This window comes from Ornithorhynchus anatinus, chromosome X2 (assembly GCF_004115215.2).
Source record: "Ornithorhynchus anatinus isolate Pmale09 chromosome X2, mOrnAna1.pri.v4, whole genome shotgun sequence".
Classification (NCBI taxonomy): domain Eukaryota; kingdom Metazoa; phylum Chordata; class Mammalia; order Monotremata; family Ornithorhynchidae; genus Ornithorhynchus; species Ornithorhynchus anatinus.
This window is the reverse complement of record NC_041750.1, coordinates 7,024,206-7,050,867: the sequence shown is the minus strand read 5'-3', so window position 1 is coordinate 7,050,867 and position 26,662 is coordinate 7,024,206. Positions and strand designations below refer to the sequence as shown.

Genomic DNA, 26,662 nt, shown 5'->3' with positions numbered 1-26,662 from the left:
GTCATGGGTTCGAATCCCAGCTCCCCCACTTGTCAGCTGTGTGACCTTGGGCAAGTCACTTAACTTCTCTGTGTCTCAGTTACCTCATCTGTAAAATGGGGATTAAGGCTGTGAACCTCATGTGGGACACCCTGATGACCCTGTATCTACCCCAGCGCTTAGAACAGTGCTCTGCACATAGTAAGCACTTAACAAATACCAACATTATTACTGGGCACTGGAATAATGGGGTAGATCCTAGGCCCAGGAGGATGGGCCTGCAGTCCCCTCTAGGCTGTAAGCTTGTTGTGGGCAGGGACATTTGGTTTTTTTTTTTTTAATAGTGTTTGTTAAGCACTTACTATGTGCCAAGCACTGTTCTAAGCGCTGGGGTAGATACAAGGTAATCAGGATGTCCCATGTGGGGCTCACAGTCTTAATCCCCATTTTACAGATGAAGTAACTGAGGCACAGAGAAGTTAAATGGCTTGCCCAGGGTCACACAGCAGACAAGTGGCACTCTTTCCACTAAGCCACTCTGTATTTACCAATTCGGTTGTATCGTAGTCTCCCCAAGCATTTAGTACAGTCCCCTGGTCACCAGTAAGCAAGCAGTAAATACCACCGCTAATGAGTAGGGATGGCTACTCCCCAAGGTACGGCGATAGCAGGGCCGGGGGGCTGGGTTTGTGGCCCTCTCCAACATAGAAAGGTAGCTTCCCTGGCTCCACCGCTTTAGCACACACCAGTCACCAAACTGCAGGGTCAGGGGAGGAGGACATCAGCACCATACTCTGAGAGAGCTCCTGTGGGCAGCGCTGACTCCTTCCACGAAATGCCGCTTGGCTATGGGGCCCAGGCAGGACCCAGCCTTCTCCTTTTCCCCCCTTCAGCGTGCTGGGCAGCATGCCTAGTGGATAGGGCACGGGGCTGGGAGTCAGAAGGAACTGGGTTCTAGTCCCGCCTCCGCCACTCGTCTGCTGTGTGACCTTGGACAAGTCACTTGATTTCTCTGGGCCTCAGTTACCTCATCTGGAAAATGGGGATTAAGACCGTGAGCCCTAGGTGGGGCGGAGACTGTGTCCGACCTGATTAGCTTGTTATCTACCCCAGCACTTAGAACAGTGCTTGACACATTCATTCAGTCGTATTTATTGAGCGCTTTACTGTGCGCAGAGCACCGTACTCTGCACGTAGTAAGCGTTTAACAAATATCATCATTCCCAGCTCCTACTCCCCGCCCCGAAAGACACCCAAGCCTCCTCTGTGGAGGCAGAAAGCAGCTCCACCCAGCCGACCTGGCTGTGATTGCTTGGAAATCTAAGACCCCATTTGTCTCTGCCATCGTTTGGCAGAGGCAGGACTCCCTGGAGAGAAAAAGGAAATGGTGCAGGGGCAGAACAGTGGCGGAGAGGCTCCAGGTGCTGCTTTAGCTTCAGGATGGTGAGGGACTAGGAAGGAGAAAAGTAGCATATCCTAGTGGATAGAGCACGGGCCTGGGAGTAAGAAGGATTTAGGTTCTAATCCCAGCTCTTCCGCTTATCTGCTGTGTGATTTGGGGCAAGTCACTTCACTTCTCTGGGTCTTAGTTACCTCATCTGTAAAATGGAGCTTAAGATTGTGAGCCCCATGTGGGACATGTACTGTGTCCAACCTGATTAGCTGTTATCTACCCCAGCACTAAATGCTGTATCGGGCACATAGTAAGCGCTTAACAAATGCCATAAATATTATTATTATTAACTGAGGCACAGAGAAGTTAAGTGACTGGCCCAAGGTCACACAACAAGTAGTTGGCAGAACCAACAGTAGAACCTGGGTCCTCTGACTCCCTGGCCAGGGGTCTTTCCACTTGGCCGGGCTGCTGCTTTCCCCTATCTGTAATTTCATTTAATGTCTATCTCCCCTTGTAGATTGTAAGCCTCTTTGAAATTCTAACTGGGATAGGGAGAAGAGAAGGGAGTTGGAGTTACTGAAATTCTTTGAGGGTTTATTATGTGCAGCACTTGGGAGAGTGCAATAGAAGTAAGAGACACAGTCTAAAGTGTCCTCTTATCTTCCTCTTCCTTCTCCCCTCCTTTCTAACTCTTTTTTTTCCTTCTCCCCCCCCCCGCCCCCCCCCCACTCCCTTTACTGCTTAATCCTCTGTATAATGGCCCCTCCACCGTTCTTGGGTTGCAAAAAAAGTGGGGAAATTATGCAAGTAGATATGGTGTATTTTTCCCCAATTCTCACTTTAGCTAAAACATGGCTCCAGTGCTTAATTTTTCAGGTAGAACTCCCCCAGAAGGCAACACCAGTGTTTTTCTTTAATAGCGTCAATGTTAAAAGATGCACTTTGATTTGAATATAAATAGGAGGGGAACTGCATTAGGGAAAATTAGTTCCTTGTCTAAGCCTCAGGTTTTATTTTGCAGTTTTCAGGCATTGAATTCCACGCTGTCATGTCTGTTAGCATTTTTGAAACACAGTTATAAGACAATCAAGCCAGATTCTATTCTGATTCATTATTACACATGCTATAAAACTTTTCTTCTTGTCAAGACCAGAGGAAAGAGAGTGATTTGAAGTGCAGTTTTAGGTGCCGAGTGAAATCTGTGCCCAAAAGAGCAAGTTTGATTTTTGTTTTTTACTTTTAACCAAGCCTGGATGATGAGGAAATTAAAATGGTACTTTTCCAAGGGAAATCGTGTTTTAAGGTAGGGATTTTTCATCCTATTTTAAGATCTGTACCCCGAGGGCTAAAGGTTTCACCTTTGCCCTTTTATTTCACGTACTTCCCCCTCTTTCACCCAAGCCCTCATATCCAGATCCTCCGGCATGGCCAGCCTCCTTGGTACACAGATCTACACCGAACCTCTCCCCCGCCCACACATAAACTCACAGCTATATTCACCTATATTCTCGACTGAAATGGAGAGCAGTATCAGCAGCTGCACTCAGAGCAGGGGACAGGAGAAGCAGTGTGGTCTAGTGGATAAAGCATGGGCCTGGAAGCCAGAGGCCCTGGGTTCTAATGCTGGCTAAACTCAGCTCCACCACTTGTCCGCTGTAAGACCTTGGGCAAATCACTTCACTACTCTGTGTCCCAATTACCTCAGCTGTAAAATGGGGATTAAGACTGTGGGCCCCATGTGGGACATGGACTGTGTCCAACCTGAGTAGCTTGTATCTTACCCCAGCGCTTAGTACAGTGCCTGGAATATAGTGAGTGCTTAACAAGTACCATTTAAAAATAAAGAATGGAGAAAGCTTCAAAGCACAGTGCAAGTTACTCTCTTATCACCTGCTCTGGCTGCAGCTGCTTCTTGCTGGTCTCTGAGCAGTTCCCATTATCTGCTCCCATTGCTTGCCGAAATGGTTCTACCTCCAACAGTATTTCAAAGAATTCCCAGGGTTCCCATTATCCCCATTGCTTTAAGGTAACGCCAGTTACTCTGAATCTTTAACACTGCAATGGCCAGGTAAAAACTGTAGAAAACTTAGGCCACTCCAAATGGATGTTATTACACAATAATAACGGTAATGATTATAGATTATTTTAGAATAGTGAGACTAAAAACATAACACAAATAGATTATAATGCATAAGGCAACCGAAAAAAATCAATTTTGTTGATCCTGTAGTTGTAGAGATGTTTCCATTTGGCATTAGACATTTCTTGAGATACATTAAGCCTAAGATAAATTTTTAAAAAAGCACATCAGAGAAAGTCTCAGAATTCCAGTTACTTGATAGTTTTGAACAGCACTGGAGCTGCCAGAAGAGAGAATGATATAAAATGCAATAAATAAGACACCCATCAAACATAATGAAGACTTCCAAATGGTATCCGCTTGACTGGTAGAGAGCTGTATAGCATATTTGATTGTGCCCAGGGTGAGTCCATCAGACGCATTTTGGATTTTGGCCACGGACATTGCACAGTCTGATAGGACCTCTTCAAGCAGACTAATCTCTGTGCTGCATGCCATGTTTTAGCCAAGTGGACCTTTGGGATAGCAGCCTGTTTTCACCTGGCTGGTTTATGTTCAGAGCCGTAACCTAAACTGAGTCGTCCATTGTATCAAAACCTGTTTCTGTTGTAAGACTGTCAAAACCTGCTTGTTTGGAAAAATTGAGCAAGCATTTGTTGTAAAAGATGAATATTTGATACTGAATTTGTGTTACTTATGCCCAGGTGACATTGGTAGATATAGTCAATCATGATCCTAGAGCTAGCCATTGAATGCATTAAAAAAAAAAGAAAAGTTCACTGAATGCTGCTACAGTATCTTGTGGAGTGAATCTGTGAGATTTAGCTGATTACAAAGCACTTGACTGAAGTGTCTCATTGATTTTGCTCCCTTTTGACATCCTCAGGGAAGTTCTTTCTTCTCACACTCTTGCCCTAAGTCAGTTTACGTGGCCATAGGAAAGAGCTGGGGGGAATACTCCTGTGGCTAGGGGACTATGCACAGAGACCCGAAGGGTAGTGCAAACCAGACACCCCAGTTTATCCGACCAATAATTTATTTATTTTTTTTTAAAGGATTGGGCTATTTACAAAGGAATCTATGTCCAGCCTTCTTTTGCTGCCTCCAATGTCTGCTCTGCTCCCTGATTGTCTTTTAGCATTTTTCTCTCAAAGATATACTTCCCCATAAATGGGACAGGACAAGTAACGTCACTTTTGCCCTGGATAAAACAGTGACTCTCTTTGCAACGTAGACATTTAAGCACAGATTATCAACAGGATGGTCCAGTCTTAACGAAAAGCCATTTAAATTAGGTATACTTTTATTAAAATTGCATTTGTATTATGCTTTCATTTAGGCCACTTTGCTGCTAAGTATATACTCTGCCCTCTTTTCTATTCATTTTAGCATGATTAGATTTTCCTGCCCTTACGTTGAAGGGAACCAGTGTTTTTAATCTATTGACAGTGGTTGCTATCTTTCTATCTTCTGCGTTCTGTCACCGGGGAATGAATTCAGTAGCTGAGGAGATGCTATGTACTAATGAAAAACAAAATCTTCTCCGGGGCATTCATCTGCCGTACAATTTCTTTCATTTCTCATCGACTCTGGGAGTCAGAGGTGGAATTAGCTCCCTTTTCCTTTAGTTCCTGCAACCTATCACATTGAAGCAGATTTTGCTGCTTTCATTTTTCAATATTTAAAGTTGTAAATTGCATTTGAAAGCTATGTTGGAAATCTGCATTGATCCGCAATACCCATTTGAATTTACTCACGTGGCCTAGTGGAAGGAACACAGGACCTAGATGACCTGGATTCTGATCCCGGCTCCACCGCTTGCCTGCTTTATGACCTTGAGCAAGTCATTTCCGTTCTCTGTGCCTCAGGTTCCTCCTCTGTAAAATGGAGATGAAATACCTGTTCTCACATCCCTTTAGATTTTGAGCCCCATGTGGGACAGAAACTGTGTCCAATCTGATTATTTTGCATCTACCCCAGGGCTTGGCATATAGTAAGTACTTAATAATTAAAATTCTGGTATTTTTCAAGTGTATTTTTGGATAGAACAGTTAGGAAATTAGGAAACATTCTTCCCAGCAGCACACGTCTATTCCTGATAAATTGTGACGTTATCTAAGATTGATTTTTTTTTTATGGTATTTGTTAAGCATTTTCTATGTATCAAGCCCTCCATTAAGCACTGGGGAAGGTCAAAGATAATCAGGTCAGACACAGTCTCTGTCCCATGTGGGGCTCTCGGTCTAAGGGGAAGGGAGAACATGTATTGAATCCCCATTTCACAGATGAAAAAACAGAAGCCCACAGAAGTTAAATGATTTGCCCAAGGTCATCCAACAGTCAAGTGGCAGAGCGGGGATTAGAACTCAATCCCCTGACGCCCAGGCCTGTGTTCTTTCCACTAGGACATGCTGCTTGATATAAGAAAATAAGGTTGTGCATATGTTGCGTGTTATTGGTCAAGGTGTGTGTACTATAATGTCATTTTCCTTAATGTGGGGTTCTTCTAAAGCTTAATCCCCATTTTAGAAGAAAACTGCCTTTTGTGGAACAACTGTCCTCTCTCTCCTAAACATAACTAATGCTACATTTGGAGAATTATAAAATTCTGGTCTAATTAGGAAAGAATGTTTGGGATCTCATGAATGAACCTAGTTGCCTGGCATAATTTATTAATGTGCCTCTTTCAATGGTAAGACACAGAAGCCCTTTTGGTTGCCTCCGGTCCTCCAGACATCTTTTCACATTTAAGGAAAAATTGTAAGTTGTCCTGGGACTAGTATCTGTGTTACACGGATACCTTTACACTTTGCTTGTTAAGACTTAAAATGTGTATATTGAAATCATTACAAATGCAATTGCTGCAATTTAGGCAGTTTGCAAATTTCTGAAGGTGAATGTCAAAAGGGTCCAGTATGGCTCTAAGGACTAAGACAGTGTTATAAGGTTAACTACAGGGTGATAAAAGTGATGGCTCTCAACAGTAATTGAAAATTGAAGAAGAGTCGAAAAAAAGTTTGGGATAGAATAAATTCAAACTCAAAGTGACAGCCAAGAGATGAAAGCGAGATTAATGGTCTGCCCAGGGCAGAAATGAAAGACTGTACAGAATAAGAGAGGTCAAGGGCAGAACAGAGACCTGGAAGTGCTTCAGCGCTTGGATGGGTGAGGGGGAAAGTCAAGGGAAGCAGGCAGCAGTGGCTGAAATCTGAGCAGGGAGCAGGGTTGGCTTTTGTCATTTGGCCACCCTGATTGAATCAGTGGGAAACTTGTCACCCCACCCCCATTCCTTATGATGCCTTACAGAAGTCCATTGGAACTCTTGAACCTAGAGTGTTTCTCGAGGAGAAACCCAGGCCCCAGAGCCATCGCTTTCCCCTTCCAAGTTCTTGTTCCGTTCGTTTTATGGTACTTGTTAAGCTCTTAGTATGCATCAGACACTCGTCCGTCACAATCCCTATCCCGCATGGGGCTCACAGATTTTAGTAGGGGGGAGAGCAGGTGTTGAATCCCCATTTTACAGTTGAGGAAACTGAGGCACAGAGAGGTGAAGTGACTTGCCCAAGGTCACACAGCAAGCAATTGGCAGAGCCGGGATTAGAAACCAGGTCCTCTGACTCCCTCTTTATATCTTACAGGTAATTACTCTCCCCACCTTCAAAGCCTTATTGAAGACTCATCTCCAAGAGGCCTTCCCTGACTAAGCCCTCTTTTCCTCTTCTTTCACTCCCTTCTGCATCGCCCTGATTTGCTCCCTTTATTCACCCCTCCTTCAGTCCCACAGACTTAGATATATATCTGTAATTTATATTAATGTCTTTCTCCCGCTGTAGACTGTAAACTCATTGTGGGCAGGGAGTGTGTCCATTATATTGTTAAATTATACTCTCCCAAATTCTTAGTACAATGCTCTGTACACAGTAAACTCATTCTTGTCTCTCCCACCACCGACCTCTTGCTCAATCCCTTCTCTGATCCTGGAACTCACTCCTCCTTCAAATCCAACAGATCACAGCTCTCCCCACCTTCAAAGCGCTTCTGAAATCACTTCCTCTCAAGGAGGTCTTCCACAATGAATTTCCACTCTCCCTAGGTTATTTCACCCCAACTGCCAATTCAGCATTTCTGAGCCAACCGCACACTTGTGTATTCACAACCACCCACAGCACTTATATATCTTCACACTCCATTATTTGAGTAATGTACATTACTTGACTATGAACTAATTCATGTACATATCTCTTTTCCCCCTGCCTATCTGTAAATTATTTTAGTGCCTGTTTGCCCTGCTAGTCTGGAAGCTCCTTGAAGGCAGTGATCAAGTCTACTAACTCCACTGTACCTCTCCCAAGGGTTTAGTACAGTGCTGTGCACACAGTAGCTCTCAATACCGACTGCTGGTAATGATGAGTTGCCAGCTTTACATTTTGAGTATGGGGGTTGGCACTGTTTCCCCAGGGTTGGGCCTGGGGCAAAAAATGAGACCTATAGACAAATGTAGTGGAAAGTGAGAAGGCTAACACACACACACACACACACACAAACACACCGTTTGGGGAGCGAAACGCAGACACATATAAGGCTAGGAGGATGCACAGAAAATCTTGGCAAGGAGGTCGTTCCCGTATATAGAGAGATATACGACTATCCTTCAGTATTAAAAAATGGCTCCACCAGCGGTGAAATTCAAAAAAGGGTGCATGTGTTGCTGAAAAGGCCAATAGTGGACCCACAGTTTTATTCACACTGTGCAAAATCAAAAAGCTATCCTTTGTTGTGCTGTCATGTTTGCTTTTTGCTGTGTCTGTCACTGTTTTCTTTAGGGGAGCAATTATCTACCACCATCAGTAAGACATGCAGTGGAGTTGTTTTTCAGCAGCTGTGAAAGGTTACACTGAGCCCCTTATATACTTTCTTGCCCAGATCTCCTGTGCCCAAGAGCACATATTAAGAGGGGATTGGTTGAGGTAAAGGTGCAGTCTATGTCCATGGAGCAAAATATCTCCATGTGCTCTCTTCTGCAGCAGACTGTGCTCTGTCTTCATCCAGTTAGAATCACTGACAGCCAGGTTATTGGAAGTCAGAAGGTGAACCATATGGAAGGGACCACTGAAGATGCTAGAAACAGCCAGAGCTAGTGGAAGAAGCTTAGGCCTGGGAGTCAGGCGACCTGGATTCTAATCTTGGCTCTGCTACTTGCCTGCAAGTGACCTCTGAGGCAAGTCATTTAACTTCTCTGTGCCTCAGTTTCTTCAACTGTAAAATGGGGATGAGATATCTGTTTTCCTTCCCCTTTAGAATGCGAGCCCCACATGGTACAGGGATTGCATCTGTTCTGATTGTATTGTGTCTTGCCCCAGCAGTTAGCATAGTGCTTAGCACATACTAAGCCCTTACTAAATACCACAATTACTAATATCAGTATTAGAATTCCCTGGGCAAGAAGAAGTTAAAACCTAGGTTCGGGGTCAAAAATAGGCTTTTTGCCTCCTTTGAATCCAGGCCCATTCATCGATTCACCAATCCCCTCCTTAGTGCGAGAACATGGAATCCACTTGATTTGATGATTTGCAAGGTTCTGCCTTTTGTATAAATTGGCTCTTTTTATTTTAGAGGGACAGGCAGCTAAATGCTGTGTTGCAGAGGAATAAAAGGTAACCTTTATAGATCAAAAGTGAGCCTACGATGAATAAGCTTCTCTTTGAAAGCTAACTGTGCTTCCAAGATATCAGGTTTCCCTTTAGCAAGCCTATTTTTCCAAGACAACATACAATAAAGGGTTGTGTGTTTCCAAAATGAGCTTCTGAAGCAGGGAAAATGGAGCAGTATCTCTTCTGTCATGCAACATACACAATAAAGCAAAAAACTAGAAAAGCAGTGAATTATAAGGAAAACCTTGAGTCTTACATGAGGGAATGCCTTCTTATTCTTGTGATTTCTCTGTCTTGCAGGGCTGTTTATTTTATGGGTTACTGAATTTGTTGCATAAAAATGTGGGACTCATGACTGTGTGATCTGGAGCTTCTGCTTGTCGTCTGTCCTATACTTATGTCACAACAATAATAATAATTATGGTACTTGTGAAATGCTTACTATGTGCCGAGTGCTGTTCTAAGCGCTGAGGTAGATACAAGTTAATCAGGTTGGACACCGTCCCTGTCTCACATGGGGCTCACACTCATCCCTATTTTACAGATGAGGTAACTGAGGCCCCGAGAAATGAAGTGTCTTGCCCCAGGTCATACAGCAGATGGGTGGCGGAGTCAGGATTAGAACCCAGATCCTTCTGACCTCCAGGCCCGTGCTCTATCCACTAAGCTACACTCCTTCCCCATAGCAGTTAGGTTGTCCCCACACTTTTTTGGCTTCATTCTAACCCTCCAGATCCTTAATGTACATATCATTTTTAATTCACTGATGATTCATGTCGGGTGACAGTACTGAGTGACCAGAGGCCAGTGTTAATAAGAGTTTCCCACGTTTACAGCTAGCCACCAAAGGATGGGATAGAAAAGCACGTCTTCCCCATAGTCCTTAAAGACTGTCCTGATTAAGCAAATTACTCCTAAAAGTCCCTGCAACTACATTTTACACACTCTCACGAGACAGGACAGATAATGACACTTACCCCGAGAAACCCTAGGCAAGTCCTAACTTTCCTTAGCTCCTTTTGTCATCTAACCCAGGCTGACAGAGGATACCTGTAACTTGCAGTCCCCTCCTACTCTCCCTGGTGAACTCATCATGGGATAGCTATCCTCAAGTCCCTTGCATCTGGGAGCCCAAGTTTGAGTCCTTTTTGAGTCCACCGACTCTCTGGTACCTGCTTGGGACTATCAAGCAGTGGTATTTATTATTAATAATAATTGGGGTATCAAGTGCTTACTGTGTACCAAGTACTGTTCTAAGCACTGGGGTAGATACAAGGTAATCAGGTTGGACACAGTCCCTGTCCCACATGGGGCTCACAGTCTTAATCCCCATTTTACAGATGAGGTAACCGAGGCACAGAGAAATTAAGTGACTTGCCCAAGGTCAAGCAGCAGACAAGTGGCGGAGCCAGGATGAGAACCCAGGTCCTTCTTACTCCCAGGCCCGTACTCAGTCCACTAGATCACACTGCTTCTCGGCAAGTTAGTAGGCATAATCCCTGCCCACGGACTAGTGAGGGAGACAAACATTAAAATAAATTACAGATGGAGGAGAAGCAATGTATAAGGACACGTACATGAGTTCTCTGGGGGTAAGGGTGGGGATGGGGTGAATATCGAAATGCTTAGGGAATGCAGACTTGAATGCACAGGCAACGCAGAATGGAGGGCGGATAAGGTGGGGGAAAGAGAGATTAGTCAGGGAAGGCTTCTTGGAGGACAAATGATTTTAGATCTGTTTTTGGTTTTGACCCTTTGTCTCATGATTCTTTCAAAACTCCTCCTTAAAAAGACCCAATCCTTTCTTGATTAAAGTGCTCCTGGCTGGTCTGTCTGTCCTCATTGTTTTCAAGTTTCAGGTAAAATGCCCCATGTTGTCAGCTTTCTGACCACCTCAGACAGCACTCCTCTCTTTAATTATGAAAAGAGGACGGTGCTTTGATTTTTAAAACTACTGCAATGTAAGCGTTAAAATGTTCTTAGTTATGTTTAGTAAGATGGTTTCTTATTCTTATGAAGATGGCTCCTTTTATCCTTCAAGGGCAAAAGAGAGGGGAAAATTCCATTAGGAATCTAGCTTCATGCAATTCTAAGCATATCTGTGATGCTTGAAGTGCATGCCCACACTAAAGATATCTGAAAGGACTATATTTTGAAAAGGAATGAAAAGTTGTGGTGTTGGTAATACTCATTAGAAAAGCTATTTAGAATGCAAGTGAATTCTGAGCACTATCCCTATTAACCATAGGTCCTGCATAGGCCTAGATCTGTCACCCCTTTTGACAGGAAAACAAAACCTTTTTGACATTTGAGATAACAGGAATAGAGATTGTGTTCTATGGCACAATTCTGAGAAGACAGAAAGATGGTAAAAATATCTTCAGCAACCTGTACATCAACTTCTTTTTAAAAAAATTGTGTTTGGGAGCTTGTTCAATTTTTAACTCTACTGATTTTCTCCATGGGGGAGACGAGATATTGAATTGTTTGGCTGGTGAAAGCACACTGAGCTCTCTCCTGTTAATCAGGGCAGCCCCCTCCTTCCCCAACCAGCCCTGCAAAGTCGGGCAGAAACTTGCCATCCTTCCGTTTGAAATGCTAGGAAGTCTGTGGCAGTTTAAACCAAGGTCTTCCTAGACTGGAGTCTGAAGATGATTCCCTCACAGCAGTAATGTATTGCTCTAGTTTTCAATGAATTTTGTTTCTACTGAAACTACCCTATTACTTGTCTCTGTTCTCCCTACCTCTCTCTCTTTGTACCTTTCCCTAGCACCTAGTTACAAGGCTGTGCACACTGTAATGGCTAAAAGGTATTTCTCGAGTGCTCACCGTGTGCAGAGCACCATACTAAGCACTTGGAAGAGTACAATACAACAGAGTTGGCAGACTCGTTACCTGCTCACTTGAATCTTATGTCATTACTATTACTCTATAGCAGCACGAACCTGTCACATGATTGCTCTGGAGCCCATAGTGCTTGACTGGTGACGCTATTTGAATCCCAGATTTCACTGTGTCTTCAGAGGCGGCTTCAGGCCCCCCTGGGGCATCCAGCTTGTGAGGTAGCTTGGAGGGGCGAGTTAGACTTCACATGCCATTCTCCAGCCCAGAGCCATCTCATCAACCTGCCCCATTCTTTCTGGGGTCAAAAGAGACAAACTGCACTGGGGCAGCGTTTTGAGTCTTCTTGTAGAACACCACAACGACAGAAGTCCTTCCTCCTCCACAACTCCTTTCAGGACTCGCCCTCCACAGAAATGTGCGTTCAAATCTTCACCTATGCTGGTGAGAAAATGGGGTTCATTAGTCTTTAGAGCTTTTGTTTTGTTGAAAGTGGAAGATGCACTATTTATGAAAGACCTCACTATAATGCAATTTTAAAATACACTTTTTAAGCTACAGGAAAGAAAGCTGGGTTGTAAAAATTCTTGGGAACCCTTACCTAGAATGCTACGTAGAAGCATTTCATATCATGTATTTTCAAAACTTGTTTTCCTCTCAGGGCTATAAACCGAAGGCGGGGCTGATTGTGTCTCCAAGAGATGTTTTTCTCTCTCATAGGCTGTTTGGTTAATGAAAACACAGGCCTAAGCATTCTGTCAGGAATGGGCTCATTTTGGCTGCATTTAGTGACTTTTCTTCCTGGGTGTAATGTCAATGTAAGAAATATTTCATAAACTTTTGCTTCAACCTTCTCTGTTTCTTGATAGATGAAGTCACTACAATTCATGTGCCACTTGAATGGAAATGGTTTTCCACATCTCTGTGTCTTAGCACTCAGTCCCTGAAATGGTTAATTTTTTAAAAAACCTTGAAACACTAGGGTCCTATGTTACTTGAGGTTAAAGCACTATAAATATTGATTACAATGATAATTGGAAGTATATCACTGATTGTAATCCTTGAAGGCAGGGATCATGCCTATTAACTCTTTGTACTCTCTCAAGCACCTAGTTCAGTGCTGTGCACAGAGTAAATGCTACTGATTAATTAATGAAATTCACAGATCATCCGAAATTTACAGTTTACCCAGTAGTTTGTTTCCCTGACCACCAAACTCTAGGTCAAAATTGCTAACCATGAGTTCCATCTACTTTCCCTTCCTCTAATTAATCAATCAACTGAATTTATTGAGCACTTACTATGTGCAGAGCACTGGACTAAGCACTTGGGAAAGTACAGGATAACAGAATTGGTAGACAAGTTCCCTGCCCATAACAACCTACCCAGTTTGATGTGAAGGTTGTAATCGAACAGGGAAGTAGACAAAAATATGATAACCAGTCCCAAATAATTGAGAGTTGCCTGTACTGCAAGATTATTTTACATTTCTAAAAAGAACAAAATGGGAAAGAAGAAAAGAGGAAAATGTATTGATATGGGCTCTGCATGAAGTATAATTGTTCTTCCATATTTGCCAAATCCCTGAAAGAATCGAACAAGGGCACATTTTATTTCTTTCAACTTTTTTCTCTCTCTCTCCTTTCATTCCCTTTCCCTCTCCCTCATTTTCTACCCAACCCTAAACATGCCCTTGAAGAAACACAAGGTAGATCTTTTCTACAAATTGCGCCATGTGATGAATGAACTTATTGACCTGCGGAGGCAACTACTCTCCGGTCACCTGACTCAGGATCAGGTGAGAGAAGTCAAGAGACACATCACAGTGCGCCTGGACTGGGGTAATGAGTAAGTATGAGTACCTATGGGTACCATTTTTTTTAAAACACATGCATTGACCATTTTACATTCTTAACTGTTAGCATCTTTTTCATTCCAAATACAATAATGGTAAAGAGGAACGGGCCTCCCCGCTACCTCCACACACACACACACACCCGCCCCAATCCCCTCCTACAGGCCAAGTTCTGTGAAAATCAGCAGCAACGTGTCCTAGTGGATAGAGCATGGGCCTGGGAGTCAGAAGGACCTGGGTTCTAATCCTGGCTTTGCCACTTGTCTGCTGGGCAAGTCAATTATCTCTGCCTCAGTTATCTCAGCTATAAAATGAGGATTGTGTGGGACAAGGTACGGTGTCCAACCTGATTAACTTGTGTCTCCCCCAGTGCTTAGTACAGTGCCTGGCACATAGTAAGCATTTAACAAATACCACATAAAATTAAAAAAAAGCAAACAGTTTGCCTCAGGGGTTGAGCACCCGTCAGGAATTACCCACCCTTCATTAGGAGTTAGCACAAAAAGGGAAGAATTCAAGGAGAAAAGTGCTTGAAATGGCAACGAAGAAGTCCTTATGGCAAGTAAAGGACTCACTCATTGAAAGGTTCCTTCTGCTTACATCATTTGAAATTCTTTCACATCAAAATACTGTTGTTGATAGATACCATTGTCTTGACCCCAAAGGTCATAGATGAATATTCCTGAATCTTATAAGTATGGATTTTGCCTTTACCCTTGGTTTTCTGGTAAACAATATTTGCTTATCAAAGTAGTTGGCATCCTTGTTCCCAGTTTGTCCCAAATGGTTACTTGGAAGCTGGTTGGCATTTGTCCTTCCTCTGTATTTTGTATAATTTTTACAACTATCATCCTACCAACCTCCAGTATTAATTATATTCATTAATTCAAATTTATAGATGTATTCCAGTCTTGTATCTAACACTGACATTCCAAAAGGCTCTGTTTTTCCTAGTTTGGTAAGGAATGAGAAAAACAGGCTCTGTGGCATTCTGATTTTCTTTCCTAAATTGTATAATGCACAGAATTACCTGCTGCTGTTTTCTTAGGCTTTTTAGGAACAGCAGCAATGTGCTTATGAAAAGGACTTTATGCAGCTTCTCAATAAACAACCAAAGGGTTGCTTAAATTTCAAACGAGAATTGGAGATAGTTACCTCAAATGAAAGCTGACCCTGCCCTGAAGAGATGGAAACCTATTAGAATGATCCTTGACCAGTTCTAAGCAAAAGGCCTACATAAACCAAGATATTATGCACTGCATGCACAAGACCTTTGCCAGAGGAAATGTCAACACCTTAGGCCTACAGCCATCTTTCTTCAGCCAGAATTAGGAATTATAGATAGTGAAGAAATTCACAAACTTAAACTGGAAGGAGTCCTTAGTTTACTGTTTTTAAAATGGTATTTGTTAGGCACTTACTATGTGCCAGACACTACTAAATGCTGGGGTAGGTACAAACTAATCAGCTAGGACACAGTCCATGTCCCACATGGGGCTCACAGTCTCAATCCCCATTTTACAGCTGAGGTCATTGAGGCCCAGAGGAATTGTGACTTGCCCAAGGTCACACAGCAGACAAGCGGCGGAGCCGGGATTACAACCTAGGTCCTCTGACTCCCAGGTCGATGCTCTTTCCGCTAGGCCACATCACTTCTCATGGTTGTCACTGGAACCTAATGCCATCATGACCGTACATGAATATACCCACTGAAGACAGCACTTGCATACATAAATACCCAAAAGAGTTGCCCAAGAGGCAGTTGTTCTGTCAAATTTAAAATTTTACTGTCCTTTGTAAAAGCATTTTTATTTATAAAAGCAGCTGGGGAAGGTCTGAGGGGCATATATGATTACCTCAGAGACAGTTTACAAAATTATAGCAATTTATGTGAAGTGAGTGGGCATTTAGTATCATTTTAATTATTGCAAATTGTGGTCCGAAAATTCTCCAAATAGCATGTTTCTTAAAACTTTGTGCATTTGTTTATTCTTAGATATTTATATTTCTTGATGGTACAAGTTGAGGTCTTATCCACATGTGGCAGTGTTGTTGTTTTTCCCCAAGTTTCTTGCTAAGAAATTATAGATCAGTTTAAATGGAAACAAAATTACTTAAAGACAAATAGAAAGAATAGAAGAGTGGAATATGTCCTATTGAAAGGTCACCTTGCATTGGTCTTTTCAGCTTCTCTTGCCCACATGAATATATCATCATCAATGACAACATTTTTGAACTTGACCTTTTATTGCCACCTTCAGACTTGAAGATATGTGCACAAACACACTTTATGTAATAGTGACTGAAGGAAATATATATAGGCAGAGCTATCGATATTAGATTTGGAATTTAAAGAATTAAAAAGATTCTGGCCCAGCAAAAGCTGTTTGGGCTAAGTAGAAAAAAAACACAGGCCTGAGAGTCAGAGGACCTGCGTTCTAATCCCAGTTCTGCCCCATATCTGTGTGTGACCTTGGTCATGTCTATTCTTTGCCTCAGCTTCCTCATCTGTGAAAAGGGGGTTCAGTGCCTGTTCTCCTTCCTACTTAGACTGTGAACCCCCATTAGGGTCTGATTAACTTGTATGTACCCCAGTGCTTGGTACAGTATTTGACACATAGTAACCGCTTAACTACTATTATTATTATAGCTATACAAAAATAGAGAAAAATCCAAAAATCATATAATAAATGGAAAATTATAATTCTGGGATTTGGGGAAAGAGAAGAGAGTTTGGGAGAGATGATGAGAAGTTCAGTTTTGGACATAATAGTTGTTTAAGCACTTACAATATACCAAGCACTCTACTAAACTCTGGGGTAGATAAGAGAAAATCTGGTCCCACAGGGGCCTCACAATCTAAGTAAGAGGAAGAACAGATACTGAATCCCCATTTTGCAGTTGTCAACTGTGTTGCAGAGGAGTCAATTGACTTGCCCAGGGTCACACAGCAAACAAGTGGCAGAGCTGGGATTAGAACCCAGGTCCTCCGACTTCCAGAGCCAGGCTCATTCCACTAGGCCATGCTGCTTCTCTCAGGGGAACATCCAGACAGAGATGTCCTGAAGGCAGGTGGAAATACAAGATTACAGAGAGGCTGAGCTGTCAGAGTTTGAGATGTAGATTTGGGACTCCTCTGCATAGCTCCTGTGTCCTCTCCCAAGTGTGTATTCCAGTGTTCTGTACACAGTAAGTGCTCAGTAAATAAATACCATTGATGGATTGATTGAAGGATGAGATCATGGATGAGGGAGTTGAGGTCATGGACTGGGAGATGAATGGGAAATTTTGTGGAGTTCATGCCCGATGGTTTCAATTTTGTAGATGAGGTCAGTGGGGGCAAGAGATGAGGGAGGTAGAGGTACTGGGAGTTCAAGGAGGAACGTGGAAGTCATAAATAGTTAGCTAGATAATGGGCATGAAAGTAAGGGAGGAGTAGTGTTAGGCAGAGGAGAGGGCAGAGGTGAGGATGAATTTAATGTGGGTGAAGTTGGCCTGAAGCCTGGATTTCCACCAGTAGCAGAGTGAGAGGTGATCCCATTGCATTAGCCCTGGAACTAGTTCCATTCAGCAACTTTAACAATGAATCTATCTTTTCGTGACCCACTTAACTTTATACCAATCGCTCCTCCAAAAAATGATTTAAGCTCTATGTGACACTTCTGGGCTATAATATAAATTAAATTAATTTGTTTCACAATTTTTGCCAGGATCATCTAAGGTTGACCGTTATTCTCGTAATACAAATTCTCATCTCCATTTCTCATTTTAATTTGTGGGGCTTCCAGTGAATAGTTTTTCACCTGCTAATAAGCCATATTGTGCTCGATGGAAATTCCATTTTATTGTCATTTGTAGCTGGCTTCAATCTAATTTCCTAATGTTGACAATTTGAGATCAGCAAACCCTATTTTGAACTCCTTAGGTAATTCTATTTCTTGTTTGACGATCACAATGATATTTCTTCTTAGAAGATCATAATGATATTTCTTAGAAGATCCCACTGATATTTCTTCTTAGAAGATCATAATGATATTTCTTCCTAGAAGATCACAATAAGCTTCCACTAGAAACAAATGAAGGCATGGCACTAGACAAAAGGAACAGCACAAAAATATTCCCCAGACAAAGGAAATGGCATGGAATCCTTATGGGTAGAAATTTGATTGTTAAGTAACAAGCATCTGGTTGGAGGACTGATCAGGATAAGGAAAATGAACAGGGAATGTTAAGTGAGATTGGAAAAGTTACATAACCAAGGGCAGGCAGTAATAAAGGGAAACTCTGCTTGTCCCTGAATAGATTGGCTGACTGCCTTATTGAGATGTGGAGGGTAGGAAAAATGACTGTTTGCTGGAACATCTAATCCATGGGTCCTAGAGAAAAGATAATGCATTGGATTTAATTGAATAATGGACAAGACCTAGGGCAGGAAATACATGCTAGAATCACTATGTATTAGTGATCGTAATGTGATAAAAAATTAAGATAATGGCCATCATGTCATGGAACATTAGAATGTAATATGATCGTGAGAACAATCATGGCCCAGAAAGAATATCGCTTGTTGCCCGTGAACTGGCCATTTATAAAATTGATATTCCAGCACTTCATGAAACTAGACTTTCTGATGGAGGGCAGGCCACAAAGACAGGTGCTGAATATACTTCCCTCTTTTAAATTGTGGCGAACACATGTTGGATTCACAAGCTGGCCATCCTGAGTTAATAATGAGTGATGGTATTTATTAACCAACTGTGGTAAGGAATTATTTTACATGCAGCAAAGCAAGATAGGTATCAACACCACTCTATAGGCACTCATGATGCTGACAAAAGAGAATATTATAAAAATTGTGAGCCCCTTAAAGGGCAGAAAGTGTGTCTAATTCCCAACTGTGTTTTCTCTCCCAGCGTTTAGTACAGTGTTCTGCACCCAGTAAGTGCTTAATAAATACTACTAGTCCTATGATAAATTGTGCTATGACTTTTAAATCAAGTTATGGGACATGCAGGGCAAGCAGTAGGATGCTGTAGCTGAGGAAATCCAAAGCTATGCAGACAATAATAATTATAAGTATGGTATTTGTTAAACACTCTCTTTGTGGCAGGCACTATACTAAGCACTGGGGTGCATACAGGGAAATCGGGTTGAACGGAGTCCCTGTCCCATGTGGGGCTCACAGTCTCAATCCCCATTTTACAGATGAGGTAACTGAGGCACAGAGAAGTGAAGTGACCTGCCCAAGGTCATACAGCAGACAAGCGGCGGGGCTGGGGTTAGAATCTATGACCACCACCAAAGCAATATATAGTTGTTCTTTGGGTTCAAAATTAATGCCCACTTTTATCTTTGTGTGTGGGTGTGGCTGACCATCCCTTCCACTTTGTATGCATGTAAAGATTGCCTTTCAATCAGTCAGTGAATGGTATTTATTGAGTGCTAACTGTGTGCAGAGCCCTGTACTAACCACTTGGGAGAGTACAATATAATGGAGTTGGTGCAGATGTTCCCTTCCCATAAGGGGCTTATAGCCTAGAGGGGAGACAGACATTAATATATATAAATAAATTACAGATATGAACATAATTGCTGTGGGGCTGAGAGTAGGGTGAATATCAAGTGCTCAAAGGGTACGGATCCAAGTGCATAAGTGATGCACAAGGAAGAAGGAGTCAGGGAAAAGAGGGCTTAATTGAGGAAGGCCTCTTGTTGGAGGTGTGACCTTAACAAGATTTTGAAGGTGGGGAGAGTGGTTGTCTCTCAGATATGAAAGGGGAGGGGGTTCCAGGCCAGAGGCAGGATGTAGGCGAGGGGTCAGCGGCAAGATACACAAGATCGAGCTACAGTGAGTAGGTTGGTGTTAAAGGAGCTAAGTGTTCAGGCTGAGTTGTAATAGATCAACAAGGTAATCAAACAATCAGTGGTATTTATTGAGCACTTACTGTATGCTGTAAGGTAGGAAGGTAGGTGGGAAGCAGCGTGGCTCATTGGAAAGAGCCTGAGCTTGGGAGTCAGAGGTCATGAGTTTGAATCCCGGCTCTGCCACTTGTCAGCTGTGTGACTGTGAGCAAGTCACTTAACTTCTCTGGGCCTAAGTTCCCTCATCTGTAAAATGGGGATTAACTCTGAGCCTCACGTGGGACAACTTGATTACCCTGTATCTACCTCAGCGCTTAGAACAGTGCTCTGCACATAGTAAGCGCTTAACAAATACCAGCATTATTAGGAGAGGGAGAGCTGATTCAGTGTCCCACCCAGCATTTGAGGATAGAGTGCCATTATGCCCCAGAGCCTCATTATTCATGAATTTATAAGTACTACTTGCTTGAGCCCCAAGGTCATAGATCCTTGTTTCATGTATCCTGTGCTTACAATACGTGTCCATCTTGTGAGGATTTGGGGCCAGTCTATCTTAACTCTGAAACTGCCTTCTTCATGTAATCAGTAACCCATCCATCAATCAATGGTATTCACTGAGCACTTACTGCGTGCAGAGTACTGTACCGAGTACTGAGTTTTTATATAATAATGTGGTATTTAAGGGCTTGCTGCCAAGGACTGTACTAAGCGTTGGGGTAGATACAAGATCATCAGGTCCCACAGGGCTCACAGTCTAACTAGGCGGGAGAACAGGTATTGAATCTCCATTCTGCAGATGAGGGAACTGAGTCCCAGAGAAGTTATGACTTTCCCATTGTCACAGCAGGTAAGTAGCAGAGCCAGGATTAGAACCTAGGTTCTCTTACTCCCAAGCCTGTGCCCTTTCCACTAGTCCACACTGCTTCTCTAGCTTTCTTTTTCCCCAGATTTATGTGACTCTTATGAACGAACCCCTGCCTCACCCCAAAATAGTTTCCTTGGGGAAAGCTTAGAGTTTACTGCTTCCACTTTGTTTTCAGGATCATTTTTATAGCTACCATCTTCCAGCTTCAAATTTTAGCTATATTCACTAAATCTACTTTATAGATTTATAACCATCCTATTGCCAAAGGTCCTAATATCTCCTTTAATTATCACTTTCATAATTGAACTGGAAGAGAGTGCACAATGAGTGCATGTTTGTAAATAGCACTAAGCTCTTCCAGATGGTGAAATACTGTGCAGATGGGAATAAACTGCTGGGAGACCTTTTAAAGTTGCATGAGCTGGTAGGTGAGCTTCACTGTGAGCAAGGGCAAGGTAAAAAATAGTCCAAAATAATAACTTCATGATGATGGACTCTGAGCTGTCGGTCACGACTCAGGAAAGAAATTTTGGAATCATTGCAACTGTTCTTTTGATTCATTGAACTAATGTGTAGTGATGCCCCCAAAAAGCCAAGAAAGTACTTGATATCAACATGAAAGGAATAAAGAACAAAACCAAAAAGAGCACCAAATATAACCATGACACCTCTGCATCTGAAATCCCACTTACGCTTCTGGTGGGAAGATCACAGTGGAGCTGGAAAGAGTTCAGAGAAGGGTGAATAAGATGATCACGGGGATGGAACAGTTATCAATCAAATTCATTGAGCGCTCACTGTATGCAGTGAGCATAAGTGCTTGGGAGAGAACAGTATAAACAGAGTTGATAGGCACATTCCCTGCCCGCAGTGAGTTTACAGTCTAGAAGGGATACAGACCCTAATATAAATGAATAATGGATATGTCCATACGTGCTATGAGACTGAGGGAGGGGTGAATAAAGGGTGCAAGTCTAAGAACAAGGGAGATGCAGAAGGGAGTGGGTGAAAAAGAAAATGGCTACCATTTGAGGTTAGCCTGACATTATTAGGACTCTCATTTTGGGGAAACAAAGACTAAAACAGGGTCCAATTGAAATTTTCAGTCATAAAAGGCACTGACAAGGAATTGTCAGCAAATCCTGCAACAGCAGGATGTAGGGGTCCTTTTTGGTCTGAAGTTAAGAGTTCAAATTTCAGCAAAGTGGAAAATCTCTTCCCATCGAAGGTGGTGAATATGTGGAATTCAGAAACACAGGATGAAGAAAGGGAAAGAATGGATTCAAGAAGATAGGTTTTTCACCCAAAGAGCCATAAGTGGTAACTAGAGTGATGTTCTGTAGAAAAAGTAGAAATATTAAAAATCTGGAAAAGGTTTTCAATAGACTTATGGACAATAGATGCCTGGCAGGTTATTCAGAGGAAAAGTCAGGCATGTTAAATGGCACATCCTTAACCATGTGGCTGGTTGTCAAGACATCATCATTCTGTTCTTCCATTGTTCCACTATCAGAGAGAGAATCCCAGGTTGGGTGGATCATCATTCCGCCCCGTGTGGTATTTTTTTCTGGTTGTACATTCTAATGGCTGAGGTATCAACCATAAATCAGCAGTTCTAGATATAATTGATATATCTTCAATCATTGAAGGAGCATAAGATACCAGCAGTTTTTAAAGTAAAGCTTAGAAAATATCAGGACTCATCTCTGCCTTGGGCCTCCTACTGTTTAAAAATAATAATTCTGTTAATAAATCCATTGCTACTAGATTTTCAAGTAATTTTTCCAGCCATTTGATATAAAAAGTATTGTAAATTTCATTTTCTTTGATTCCTTCTCATGAAAGGCATCACCCTACTTGATCTAAGTGTTTCCTTTGTCCGTATTCCCATTATTATAATATGATTCTGCATAATTAAATGAAAACTAATCACTTTAACTCATGAATATCACTTGTCATGCTGAATCACTGCCTCTGATAATTTCCTCATTAAATGGATTCTTTATCATATGTTATTCATGAAATCTTTTCATGTTTTTCATCCACAAATCCAGAGATTTAAGACAGAGTATAGAGTTGCACAAAAGAGCTCTGCAGAAATCTGTTAATTCAGACACTTCCCATGAAACATTAATTCAAATAATGCCTCAAGATCAAAATATGACTTTACGACAAGCCTTGAAAATGAATATGATCTGGGAATAGCCAAGTCATTTTCCTTACACCACAAAGAATTTTGTTTTTAAAACCAGCTAATTTATTTTTGAGATGTATTCTATCGAACAGTTTGTAGTGATATTTAGGGAGCATTGAGAACTAAAATATAGATTCTAATTTCTGCTTTGGAACTGAAGTATTAGGGTATATACGAGCATGTTCCAGAAATGAAGCAGTATCATCGTGGACTGCAAACCCCACTGTAGCTTTAAATTGCCATTCAAGAAGCTAGTTCTCTGATGGGACAAGTGGGAGTTTGAGGACTTGACAGGATTCCACTGTGGCTAGAGCCGTTTTCCTTGCTTGAGTGTGGAGAAATGCCTTTAAGCATTTTAATCTCCATTTTAGAGTCCTCAAGACTCAGTGTTTTTTAGGGTTTTCTTTTAATCTCTCCTAGTGAGTACAGTACATAGGAAATGTCCTTAGGAACAATAGTCAAATGTCAGAATTTATTGCAAATGGTTTGCAGGGGTAATACCGGCACTCCATCTGTTTTTCTTTCCTATCCAGGACGAGTGAGATTGTAGAACTGATCCCTTGGATAATATTGTTACTTCAAAGAACAGGGCAGCCTTGTAAATATGTTCACACAAATTAGAAGCAGTGTGGCCTAGTGGATAGGGCATGGGACTGGAAGTGAGAAGGACATGGGTTCTAATCCCGGCTCCACCACTTGTCTGCTGAGAGGCCTTGGGCAAGTCGCTTAACTTCTCTGTGCTTCAGTTACCTCATCTGTAAAATGGGATTGACTGTGAGCCCCATGTGGGACAGGGACTCGGTCCCATCTGAGTAACTTGTATCTACCCCAGTGCTTAGTACAGTGCCTAGCACATAGTAACTGCTTAATAAATACCATTAAAAAAAAGCACACCTCAAGGACAGGGACCGTGTCCTTTCTCTTGCAATCCCTGATGGCTGCCTAGGGCAGTGCTCTGCGCCAAGTAAACCAAAACTAAATTCTGTTGAAGATTATGATGATGATGAAGAAATTTGCTACTGGCATACCTTTTCCCACCGGGGTACACTGATAATAAAATGACTTAAATTAGCAACCTTTTACATTCCCCTGGGTTGAAGAGTAGGGGACTAGGTAAGAGGCTCTTTCCAAGGCTATTTTTGAGATCTCAGAAAACTTGCCATGATGGTATTATCGGCTTTTTGTTTTGTGAAGAAACTGAGTCACTGTTTTATCCTAGTTTATTCCTGGCCCAATCACAAGTTTGGCTGGTAATCATGGAAATTATATTTTAAAGGCGGTCAGATTGACAGAAGTTTCAGCCTTCTAAAATTGATTTTTACTACTAATGTAAAGGGGATCACTTCAGCAAAGTAGGGTCTTTTGCTGTGGTTTTTGAACCATGGCTGAAAAATACTGATGCCCCCCCAGCTAGGTTTCAGAATGAACTGCACAGAGATTGAGATCCCAGAATGCAATCCTGAAAACAGTAACAGGCCCTGGTAAAGTCACCAGCACAGCAGGGAACTGTCTTTGCATACACATGGTATGAGAGAGTGTTGCTAGTGGGTTGGTCTCTTCAGCTAAAACCCTCATGCATGAATGGGATTTCAAAATGGCCTCCACTGCATAATTGCCCCACCCTGATTTGCGGGGAGGAAGTAAAAATTTGTTTTCTATACCACATAATTGTAAGCAGTGATAGCCGTGGGCCCAGGAAGGAAGAGCAGTAGCATGAGAACGTAACCTCACAGCATGCGGGAAGAATTAATCAGCAGCCTGACCTAGTGAAAGAGCTTGGGCCTGGGAGTCAGGGACTGAGTTCCAATCCCAGCTTTGCCACTTGCCTGTTGGGTGCAGTTGGACAAATCACTTAACTTCTGTATCTGCCTCAGTTTCTTCTTCTGTGAAATGAGGATTCAATACCTGTTCTCCCTCTACCTTAGACTGTGAGTCCCATGTGGGACAGGGACTGTGTCTGACCTGATCAATCAATCAGTGGTATTTATTGAGCACTTACTATGTGCAGAGCACTGTACTAAGCACTTGGGAGAGTATAATACAACAGAATTAGCAGAATTAGCATTCCCTGCCCATATCGAGTTTACAGTCTAGAGGGGACCTGATGATCTTATGCTTAGCGTAGAGTTCATCCTTAACAAATGCTACAGTTTTTATTATTGTTATTATATAGCACTTGGGAGACTGCAGTCGAATTAAGAGGGGTTGTCTCAAACGCCCTCTTACCTTCGTCTTCCTTCTCCCCTTCTTTCCTCCTTTTTTCTTCTTTTTCTCCTCCTCCCTTTATTTCTGGGCTTAATTCTTATGTGAACCTGAGTAATAGCCCTACCCCCATTTTAATGTTGGGAAAAAGTGGGGCAATTATGCCTGTAAATGCAATGTTTAACAAGAAAGGAGGATCAGGCTAGAGGCTCAGGAGTGTGTATGCAGGGCCCGCCCTGTGTAAGCATTGAGCAAGGCTAAGGCTTTGTGTAGTAATCACCACCCATCATCAATATTTACTGTGTGCCTACTATGTGCAGAGCATTGAACTAGGAGCTTGGGAGTGTACAATAGAAATAGAAAACATGATCTCTGCCTTCAAGGAGTTTGTCTTGTCTTATGCTGTCGAGTTGTCTCCGACGCACAGCGACACGATGGACACATCTCTCCCAGAATGCCCCACCTCCATCTGCAATTGTTCTGGTAGTGTATACACAGGATTTTCTTGGTAAAAATGCAGAAGAGGTTGACCATGGCCTCCTTCCACGCAGTAAACTTGAGTCTCCACCCTCGACTCTCTCCCGTGCTGCTGCTGCCCAGCACAGGCGAGTCTTGACTTGTAGCAGATTGCCTGCTACTCGCTAGCCACTGGCCAAGCTAGGAATGGAATGGGTATGCCTCTGCTTGACTCTCTCTCCCTTAGTTGAGACTGGTAGAGTACTGGAAACTTTCTAGGTGCGACCCTGAGAGGGTATCAAGGAGTTTACAGCCTAACAAATGGCCCCCAGTACAAAATCCAAAAATGGAGCTTAGAGTTCAGCGCCAAAGATCACACTGATCTAGAATTCACTATGGAAAGATCTCTGTTTCCCTGAACCCCTGGTTTATGGCTCTCCCGATTTCAACCCAACATGTATATGCCAGATTCTGAAAGTGCCAAGGCCCAAGTGTGCTGGATTTTCTAGGATACACTGTGTAGATTAACTCAAGTGCCTTGAAATGATTATCTTACTCATTGATAAAGAACTCCCTTTGGATCTGTAGATCAGCAGAAACAAGTATCTTTAGGGAAACAGAAGTGAATTTCTTGGCTTTTCCTACCCTTAAAATCAAGGAAATCATTGTAGAGACACCGTAGTCATAAGTTTTTGAAATCAGAAGGGAAAACAGACAAGCTCAAATACTGGTATTCTGTCTCTCAAAGTCACTGACCTCATTTACTAAACATACATTGCTAAACCACACAGATAAAAATGGCTAGGCCCTGAAAATATAAAAGTGTGAGCAAGAATTTTGACATCTGGTCTAGTATTTCTACTTTCCCAGCATGAGTATGAGAACATATACAGTAGAAAATTGACTTTTCAGTATGTTATATTGGTTATAGTTCCATGTCTCTTTCTCTTTAATAGGCATTTGGGTCTGGACCTAGTTCCTCGAAAGGATTTTGAAGTGGTGGATTCAGATCAGATTAGCGTCTCAGATCTCTATAAAATGGTAAGAAATCTAAGAGATGGCAGGTTGTTTTTGCCTTTCTTCCCTTTTATTTATTAAATGGTGTTTTTAATTTAATTTTGTTGCATTTGCTCCTCCCGTCTCCTTTCCGTGACCCACAGTGACTCACAGAAGGTCGTTCGCCAACAGGCATCATTGGTACTAACTGATGTTTAAGAGGGATAGAAGCTAGCTGGGGGACAAAAAAAAAATGAATTATTTTGAGAAGTTGTTGCCTTTGAT

General features: G+C 42.3%; 1 protein-coding gene across 6 annotated transcripts in view; it reads left to right on the top strand.

Annotated features, from left to right (window-relative positions):
- DOCK3 (dedicator of cytokinesis 3) overlaps nt 1-26,662 on the top strand; it is a 474,713-nt gene that overhangs the window by 214,540 nt on the left and 233,511 nt on the right. For all 6 annotated transcript variants that reach the window (XM_029052765.2, XM_029052763.2, XM_029052762.2 and 3 more), the window contains exons 6-7: nt 13,647-13,795; nt 26,338-26,422. In XM_029052765.2, coding sequence (XP_028908598.1) covers nt 13,647-13,795; nt 26,338-26,422 — 234 coding nt within the window. The remainder of the gene's footprint in view (nt 1-13,646; nt 13,796-26,337; nt 26,423-26,662) is intronic.